This window comes from Glycine soja, chromosome 19, assembly GCF_004193775.1.
Source record: "Glycine soja cultivar W05 chromosome 19, ASM419377v2, whole genome shotgun sequence".
Lineage (NCBI taxonomy): Eukaryota > Viridiplantae > Streptophyta > Magnoliopsida > Fabales > Fabaceae > Glycine > Glycine soja.
The window spans coordinates 15,312,649-15,322,964 of record NC_041020.1 but is presented as its reverse complement, the minus strand read 5'-3'; the positions used below and the strand labels follow the sequence as shown (position 1 = coordinate 15,322,964).

At 37.3% G+C, this 10,316-nt stretch overlaps 1 protein-coding gene across 1 annotated transcript; it reads left to right on the top strand.

Moving 5' to 3' along the window:
• The first annotated feature begins 317 nt into the window (after positions 1 to 317).
• On the top strand, positions 318 to 1,171 carry LOC114398622 (enolase 1, chloroplastic-like). Its single transcript, XM_028360797.1, has 2 exons — positions 318 to 645; positions 1,005 to 1,171. The coding sequence occupies exons 1-2, from the start codon at positions 318 to 320 to the stop codon at positions 1,169 to 1,171; spliced, it is 495 nt and encodes a 164-aa protein (XP_028216598.1).
• Positions 1,172 to 10,316: the final 9,145 nt, after the last annotated feature.

The following is a 10,316-nucleotide window of genomic DNA, read 5'->3' as shown; positions in this document are numbered from 1 at the left end:
GCAGTAGAAAGTAAAGACAACTTTGGAATAAAATTTATGTGAAATATTATGATATGGAGTTAGTTAGCTGAAGTTTTTCTGAGCTAGGTGTATGTAGCCTACTATACATTGTGAGTTGAACACCATTTTTTGAGGGTTATGCTTGGCTCTTGATATTGTTTTTGCTTTGAATGAACAATATTTCCATCTTTTTTTCTTCTAACTTGTTATTACTTTTGAAAGGAAGAAAAGAAAGAGAAACTGATTTTATATTTACATATACTCTTACCAAAGATATTGGGTTCTATTTTTGAAGTTGTGTTGTACAGCTGATATTTATGGCTCTGTGTTTGTCAAGGAATCAAGCTGATGTTGATGCTATTATGCTGGAAATTGATGGAACTCCTAACAAATCAAAACTAGGGGCTAATGCAATATTGGGAGTTTCGCTGAGTGTATGTAGAACTGGTGCAGGGGCGAAGGGAGTGCCCTTGTACAGGCACATCCAGGAGATTTCAGGAACAAAAGAACTTGTTATGCCAGTTCCAGCTTTCAATGTTATAAATAAGGGTAGTCATGCTAGGAATAATCTGGCTATGCAAGAGTTTATGATACTACCAGTTGGAGCAACTTCATTTGCTGAGGCTATCCGCATGGGCAGTGAAGGTTAGAAACCTATTACTTTGTGACTGGCTGTAACCACACCGAGGAAGTATGGTTGTGACTTGTGACTGTAATTATGCATCTTTTGTGTGCATTTTTCTCATTTTGGCATTCAATGTGATGTCTGCTTTTTTCGTCAATAACTCAATTGTTTGGTGAGTGTGAATTGATGAGTTCAGATATTAACTTTTGTGCTAATATTAGGTTCTTAGGTAGGTATTACATATGATTTGATAGCTAATCTTAATTCCAATTTTCCCGACTGCATATTATTTATAGCATAAATTCCATGATTTTTTCAATCTCACCAGCGATCTATATATGGTGACAATAAGTTAATTTGGTTATTTCTGGTAGAACAGTTTATCATGTATTAAAGGGAATAATCAAGGAAAAATATGTCCAACATGCATGTAATGTTGAAGATGAAGGAGGGTTTGCTCCCAATGTTCAAGATAACAGGGAGGGGCTTGTTTTACTCATGGATGCCATTGAGAAGGCTGGTTATGCTGGCTTTGGAAGCTGTTGACTACAATCCCAATCAAGTCAATTCTTTGGTATAGGCAAATGAATTTGGGGGCATCAAATCACATGTGAAGCAAGAACAAATTGGCAGAACTCTAGTGAAAGATAGAGACACCAGGGTAGGCATCAATTTGGGAGGAAAAGGGAATGTGTTTGGGCTAGAGATTCTATGCATCTACAAAACTATAGGTCTATCTTTTATTTTTTGCTGTTTCTATTCTTTTAAGGAGATAAGCTCCATTGTTTTTAGGTAAGAACCTTGGGGGAACCACACCACAAAAGCTAGCTATTGTAGTTGGAGAGCCCAAGGCCTTATAAATCCCATATTGGAATCCCATACTTCCAATGAGGGAGTCAAGTTCCATACCTTGCAATTGGATCCTAAAATAAGCTAAAAATAGATACCTTGGTAGTGTATGTAGAGCTGGTGCAGGGGCAAAGGGAATAAACTATAAAACATGAACGCCCACTCAAACTTAGTATACTTCTACCATCCCCTACACTACAGCCATACCAGGTGCTGAGGACTAGAGTGATTCAACAAGAAGGGGAACAAGTACAACAGTTGTTGATCCAGGGCTTCTAGTTTCAAGTCCAAACCTAGCCCTAATGTGTCGAATATTAACTTTTTTCCTTCTAAACCTTAAATCCATACAAATTTCAGTTAATCTTAGATGTGAATTTTTTAAGTTCAACCTAATAAAGAAATATATCTCAACACTTATCACTCGTGCCAGTGGAATAAAATTAGACATGTTTTATCATTCAAAAATCAGTCAAACAAGGTTGAAAAACAAAGATTTCAAAACATTCTTCATTCTATTCTATGAAAATTATTGAATTCAAAGCCAAAAAAAAAATAGAATGCAATATATGTCACAAAATAGCCATAACAGAACTAGACCAACATCATTGGTGAGAAGAGTAGCTTGGGTAGTTTATTGAGAATGTGGAGCATCTAAGTGTAACTGAAATCAATAGTTTTGCTAGCTTCAGCATTGGGTTCATGTGGCCTTGTGCTGGGTATGGGATGCACAAAGAAAAAAAGTAGACACAAATCAACAGAAGTAGCAACTTAGCATAAAAAACTATAAAACATGAACACCCACTCAAACTTAGCATACTTCTACCATCATGCAATAACCACATCCCTGCTTCCAAACTTAGCATACTTCTACCATCATGCACACAGGTACAACAACCCACAAAGAACACGAACTTGACCTACGTACCTCGCGGAGAAAGCTTTAAGCTTTGAGCACCCACGAGTGTTTCAGCACCCTAGTACCTCGCGGAGAAGTGACAAAGATGAACTATTTCAGCACACTAGTACCTAGCGGAGGAGTGTATGTAGGGTTTTCTTCAAGCCACAGTTCCATGAGTAGTTGATGTAATCCTACCGCGCAAGGGCATTGGATAGAAGACTCCAAGTAGATTGGGCCAGAGATCCAAGGGAAGGCCCTAGGGTTCTCATGAGCCTTAGGGTAGATTTCGAGCCCATGGGCTAAGTATGAGCCTGCTTATCTTTGTAAATATTATAATAGGTTTTTCCTTCATTTGGGCCTTGTATTTTGGCCATTCTAGTAGTATAGGGTTTTAGCCTTGTATTTCGAGGCATTTTGACTAGTCTTTGTAGTAGGGATTTTTTTTTGTATTTTCATGTATTTTGTCATGGGGGTGAGCTTACCTATTATAGGGGGTGTGTAGCTAAGCTCTAGCTTCTCATCTCAAGGAGTTGAGCTTAGCTATTAGAGAGGTATGTGTAGCTAAGCTCTAGCTTCTTTAGGAATCTTCTTAAGGAAGCTTCTCAAGGAGGTGAGCTTAGTTATGAGAGGGGTATGTGTAGCTAAGCTCTAGCTTCTCAAGGAAGTTTTCTCAAAGAAGCTTCTCAAGGAAGTTTTCTCAAGAAAGCTTCTCAAGGAAGCTACCTAGTCTATAAATAGAAGCATGTGTAACATTTGTTGTAACTTTGATGAATGAGAGTCTTGTGAGACATAACTCAAAGTTCAACTTCTCTCCCTTTTTCTTCCTTCAATTTCGTGCTCCCCCCTCTCTCTTTCTCTCCCTCTTTCTTTTCCTCCATTGAAGCATCCTCTCCAAGCTTCTTATCCAAGGCTCATCTAGGTGGTGAAGCTCATTCTTCCATGGCTTATTCCCTAGTGGATGGTGCCTCCTCTCACCTCTTCTCCTTTGTCTTCCGCTGCATCTCCATGGTGGAAAACCACCATTAAAGGACCTCATTGAAGCTCAAAGATCCAGCCTCCATAGAAGCCCCGCAAGTAAGCTTCCATCAAGTGGTAATCAGAGCACAAGAGCTTCAAGTAGGTGCTCCCTAAACCTCCATTAATTTTTTTGCTTTACCTTCTCTTCCATTGTTGTTTCTTAATTTTTCTCCATGTATCTCCTCACATGTCTTGTTCTAAATGTTGTTAACATGATTCGTTAGAGTTTCCACCGATTAAACTTGCTATAGAAGCTAGATTTGATTTTCTATGGTTCAAATTTCTTGTTCTTGTTCTAGAACCATGAATTATGTTGAGTTTAGGTTCCTTTGAGTTTTTGTCTTGTTATTTTTTGTGGCTAAAACCGAAACCATAAAATTATTACAAAAATATTAAAGTAGAAGAAAACCTCAAAAATCTAGAGTGACTTGTTCACCTATTGTAGTTTTGTCATAGAAGTCATGTCTAGTCATGAAACTTGTCACATAAGATTTCTTATGTTGTGCTGAATTTTATTTTCTTGTTTCTTTGTCTAAATCATTTGTTCATGAGTGTATGAAATTATTTTAGCCTATTATTTGATTTGAGTCAAATCTTTCATGTTAATTAGTCCTTAACATGTTCATGCAAAATTCTTAGAGTCTTTGATTGTGAACCTTTTCTTGAACTTTTAGGTTTCCTTATGATTGTGTCTACTGTGAATTTGAGTTTTGTGATTGAATTGCTGGCTGAAATGTTGATCCTAAGTGAATATTGAACTCCTAAAACTGTGGTAAACAATCCTAGTGATTTCAACATACATAGGAAGGTTGAAAGTAAGCCCAAGGCAATCAATATACCATGCTTAAAAAAACAAATCGCTGGTGCTGGCAGCTTGAACATACAAACTTGTAAAAATTACTGAGAATTGGTTACTTCTAATTTTGAGCTGACATTTTTCCTGAATTTTCTATACATCTGGAAAAAAGTTAGAAAAAAAGAAACAAGTTATTTGGATAAAAGGAAAAAATACTAAAAATCACACAAGTTGGCAGGAAAATCAGTATCCAGAAAAAAAAAGGTGAAAGGGAAGTGTGCTTGTTGTTTTGGCTCAAAATTTATTCTATAATTGGAAATTTCAATTCAAAATTAGTGTGATGACAAGTGCCAAAGCTAGAGGTTTGTTGAGTCTTTTTTTTTCAGTTTTTTTACTCTACTCTAGAGTCATTCTAATTTTCTCTTTGAGTCCTAGCTTGCTTCTATGTCCTTTTCATTGCTTTAATTGTCGAATAATCCTTGAAAAATTGTCTTGTTAAAACTCCATTGGTTAAATTTCATTTCATTTTTTTTGTCTTTGATTATTGCTTGTCTCTTTGTTTCATTGTTTGTGAGTTGCCATATAGGGAATTGGAAAGGAGGATTGGTGCCATCCCTTGAAGAATTTGAGTCAAGAAGCAAGGGGCCAACCACCTTAAGAGCTATTGGACTAAGAAGCACTCCAAATTGAGTGAATCACCAAAGAGAGAACAACCACCAAAATTGAGGACCTTTTTGTAATTTGATAATTGACCATTTACGTACTTTCATTGCTTTCAAATTTTGTAACAAAAAGGCCTTTCATTGGAAGTAAGTTGGGAGCCTCCAATAGGTCACCCTACTTCCATTTGTGGGTAATAATTTTAGGCAATTTTTCCTTAGGATAGTGAGTGTTTTGTTGGGAACCTTGAATGTGGTCATCCAAACACTCTTAGGATTCACCTAGTTTACATTTCTTGCTTACTTTCATAGCTTATTTCCTTTACCTTCCATTGTCAAACCGCCTAGATAGCTTTCCTTTTACCAATTAGTTTTTTTACCTTATCTTTCACACCTCTTTTAGTGTTTATTTTGGCTAGTTTCAACCATAGTTTCTTTTACCTTTTGTTTTCAAACCTCCAACAAGAAAGAACCACAACTTAGGAACCAACATGAGTCATAATTCATCTAGTGTTAATGGCGAGGGTACTAGTCATAAAGACCTTTTATCTAGAATCTTAGATGAGTTGAGTTCCCTCAAGTTATGGAAAGAAAAACAAGAGAGAAAAGAAAAAGGAAAAAAAAGAGTGGAAGAAATAAGTCAAGATGAAAGAAAGAAAATAAGAGAGGAAGAAAGAAGAAAAATAATAAAAGAAATGAAAAGAGAAAAACATGCCTCCTATAGTAGTCATAACTCTTGCAAGAGCCTAAGTGAAGAACTTCGTGACTATTACGAAGGAAGGCATAGGTCACATCTTAGACCTCACTCCCATAGAAGAGAAAAGGAAAGAAAGCCTCAAGAGGCTAACATTAATCTCCCATACTTCCATGGGAAGGACAATGTAGAGGCTAACTTAGTTTGGGAAATAAGGGTAGAGCAACAACTTAAAAAGAAGTCTACATCAAAATCTTATGGCTCTCACTCTTATCCAAAGAAAGACCAAGGTCAAGGCATCTTAGGGGTGACACCTTCTAAGCCCAAAGATGATAAGGGGAAGACAATAGAAAAGCAAGCCCCTAAGGCTAGTACGCAAGAGAAAACTAGCTCTATAAAGTGCTTTAAATGTCTTGGAGGAGGACACATTACTTGTCAATGCCCCACCACAAAAACCATGATTATGAGGGGCCAAGACATTTATAGTACCCAAGATAAGGTTACTACTTCACCTTCCTCTAGTGAAAGTGAAGAAGCAAAAGGGGAAGAACCTAGTGAAGAAATCTACCCCCAAGAAGAAGGACAACCATTAGTGGTTAAAGAGAAGTGTAAGGAGGTAAGTGTTTCCTCCAAGAGGTTAGCTAAGAAGGAAACTCATTTTACAATAAAGACAAACATTAAAGAAACTTTCCCTCTAATGCAATCCTACCCCGCAAGGGCATTGGCTAGAAGACTCCAAGTAGATTGGGCTAGAGATCCAAGGAAAGGCCCTAGGGTTCTCATGAGCCTTAGGGTAGATTTCGAGCCCATGGGCTAAGTATAAGCCCGCTTATCTTTGTAAATATTAGAATAGGTTTTTCCTTCGTCTAGGCCTTGTATTTTGGCCATTCTAGTAGTATAGGGTTTTAGCCTTGTATTTCGGGGCATTTTGAGTTGTCTTTGTAATAAGGACTTTTTTGTTATTTTCATGTTTTTTGTCATGGGGGTGAGCTTAGCTATTATAGGGGGGGTGTAGCTAAGCTCTAGCTTCTCATCTCAAGGAGGTGAGCTTAGCTATTAGAGAGGTATGTGTAGCTAAGCTCTAGCTTCTTAAGGAATCTTCTTAAGGAAGCTTCTCAAGGAGGTGAGCTTAGTTATGAGAGGGGTGTGTGTAGCTAAGCTCTAGCTTCTCAAGGAAGTTTTCTCAAAGAAGCTTCTCAAGGAAGTTTTCTCAAGAAAGCTTCTCAAGGAAGCTACCTAGTCTATAAATAGAAGCATGTGTAACACTTGTTGTAACTTTGATGAATGAGAGTCTTTTGAGACATCTTTCAAAGTTCCACTTCTCTCCCTCCTTTATTCCTTCAATTTCGTGCTCCCCCCTCTCTCTTTCTCTCCCTCTTTCTTTTCCTCCATTGAAGCATCCTTCCAAGCTTCTTATCCAAGGCTCATCTTGGTGGTGAAGCTCCTTCTTCCATGGCTTATTCCCTAGTGGATGGCGCCTCCTCTCCCCTCTTCTCCTTTGTCTTCCGCTGCATCTCCATGGTGGAAAACCACCATTAAAGGACCTCATTGAAGCTCAAAGATCCAGCCTCCATAGAAGCTCCACAAGCAAGCTTCCATCAAGCATTCCCTCCACCTTGGAAAGGATTTGACCTCAAATCCCGAGTTTCATCATACTCTGGGCTCCTTCCCTCAACACCTGTAAAAAGAACAAAAACACATGTATTAGTGGTGTTTGGTATGTTGAAGTAAGGTAAGATCTGAAAACCCATTTCCTGGGCATCTTCCCATGAAGGAACATGGTTTCTCACCAACTCAATGAGTGGTGCTACAAGTATAGAAAAATATGGGACAAACCTTTTGTAAAAGTTTGTTAAGTCATGGAAGCCCCAAATTTTTCTTATACTTGGTGGAGTGAGCCACTCAGGAATGACCTTTATTCTCTTAGGGTTCATGGGAACCCGTTGATCACTATTTGAAAAATTAAGAAAAGTAACGCAATAAAACATACCTTTTTCTGTATTTTCATATTGATTATTCCTACCAAAAAGTATGACAAACCTAAGGTGTCCCATTTGAGTACCTAAGTTTGTATTGAAACTAAAAATAAGAACAAACCTACCTAATGGGTCCCTATGTACACACACCATGAAGATGTTAGGTGTACGAGTGACTTTACAAAAGAGGGTTGCACCACTCAAAACATTCATCATACCACCTATTTTAGGGACTTGGTGCCTAATAATACCTATTTTGGGCACCAAAAAAGCACAAGGATTTAAGCTCTTGCGAACCAAACCCTCATCCAACAACTTCTTTACTTGAGGAATAAACTCAAGCCCAAGAGGTGTGGCAATGCTAGCAAGTGTCTTTTTACAAAAGAGAAAATATGGAGGTTGTCTAAGAGGGAAAGTTTCTTTAATGTTTGTCTTTATTGTAAAATGAGTTTCCTTCTTAGCTAACCTCTTGGAGGAGACACTTACCTCCTTACACTTCTCTTTAACCACTAATGGTTGTCCATCTTCTTGGGGGTAGATTTCTTCACTAGATTCTTCCCCTTTTGCTTCTTCACTTTCACTAGAGGAAGGTGAAGTAGTAGCCTCATCTAGGCTACTATAAATGTCTTGGCCCCTCATAATCATGGTTTTTGTGGTGGGGCATTGAGAAGTAATATGTCCTCTTCCAAGACATTTAAAGCACTTTATAGAGCTAGTTTTCTCTTGCATACTAGCCTTAGGGGCTTGCTTTTCTATTGCCTTCCCCTTATCATCTTTGGGCTTAGAAGGTGTCACCCCTAAGATGCCTTGACCTTGGTCTTTCTTTGGATAAGAGTGAGAGCCATAAGATTTTGAAGTAGACTTCTTTTTAAGTTGTTGCTCTACCCTTATTTCCCAATCTAAGTTAGCCTCTACATTGTCCTTCCCATGGAAGTATGAGAGGTTAATGTTAGCCTCTTGAGGCTTTTTTTCCTTTTCTCTTCTATGGGAGTGAGGTCTAAGATGTGACCTATGCCTTCCTTTGTAATAGTCACGAAGTTCTTCACTTAGGCTCTTGCAAGAGTTATGACTACTATAGGAGGTATATTTTTCTCTTTTCATTTCTTTCATTATTTTTCTTCTTTCTTCCTCTCTTATTTTCTTTCTTTCATCTTGACTTATTTCTTCCACTCTTTTTTTTCCTTTTTCTTTTCTCTCTTGTTTTTCTTTCCATAACTTGAGGGAACTCAACTCATCTAAGATTCTAGAATATGGGTCTTTATGACTAGTACCCTCGCCATTAACACTAGATGAATGATGACTCATGTTGGTTCCTAAGTTGTGGTTCTTTCTTGTTGGAGGTTTGAAAACAAAAGGTAAAAGAAACTATGGTTAAAACTAGCCAAATAAACACTAAAAGAGGTGTGAAAGATAAGGTAAAAAAAACTAATTGGTAAAATGCAAGCTATCTAGGCGGTTTGACAATGGAAGGTAAAAGAAATAAGCTATGAAAGTAAGCAAGAAATGTAAACTAGGTGAATCCTAAGAGTGTTTGGATGACCACATTCAAGGTTCCCAACAAAACACTCACTATCCTAAGGAAAAATTGCCTAAAATTATTACACACAAATGGAAGTTTGGTAACCTATTGGAGGCTCCCAACACACTTCCAATGAAAGGCCTTTTTGTTACAAAAACTTGAAAGCAATGAAGGTAAGTAAATTGCAAATTACAAAATTACAAAACGGTCCTCAATTTTGGTGGTTGTTCTCTCTTTGGTGATTCACTCAATTTGGAGTGCTTCTTAGTCCAATAGCTCTTAAGGCGGTTGGCCCCTTGCTTCTGGACTCAAATTCTTCAAGGGATGGCACCAATCCTCCTTCCAATTCCCTATATGGCAACCCACAAACAAGGAAACAAAGAGACAAGCAATAACCAAAGACCAAAAAATATGAAATGAAAGCTAAACCAATGGAGTTTTAACAAGACAATTTTTCAAGGATTATTCAACAATTAAAGCAATGAAAAGGACATAGAAGCAAGCTAGGACTCAAAGAGAAACTTAGAATGGCTCTAGAGTAGAGTAAAAAAAACTGAAAAAAAAAGACTCAACAAAACTCTAGCTTTGGCACTTGTCTTCACACTAATTTTGAATTGAAATTTCCAATTATAGAATAAATTTTGAGCCAAAACAACAAGCACCCTTCCTTTTCACCTTTTTTTTTCTGGATACTGATTTTCCTGCCAACTTGTGCGATTTTTCGTATTTTTTCCTTTTATCCAAATCACTTGTTTATTTTTTTATAACTTTTTTCCAGATGTCTAGAAAATTCAGTAAAACTTTCAGCTCAAAATTCGAAGTAACCAATTCTCAGTAATTTTTACAAGTTTGTATGTCCAAGCTGCCAGCACCAGCGATTTGTTTCTTTAAGCATGGTATATTGATTGCCTTGGGCTTACTTTCAACCTTCCTATGTATGTTGAACTCACTAGGATTGTTTACCACAGTTCAATATTCACTTAGGATCAACATTTCAGCCAGCAATTCAATCACCAAAACTCAAATTCACAATAGACACAATCATAAAGAAACCTAAAAGTTCAAGAAAAGGTTCACAATCAAAGACTCTCTAAGAATTTTGCATGAACATGTTAAGGACTAATTAACATGAAAGATTTGACTCAAATCAAATAATAGACTAAAAGAATTTCATACACTCATGAACAAATGAGTTAGACAAAGAAACAAGAAAATAAAATTCAGCACAACATAAGAAATCTTATGTGACAAGTTTCATGACTAGACATGACTTCTATGACAAA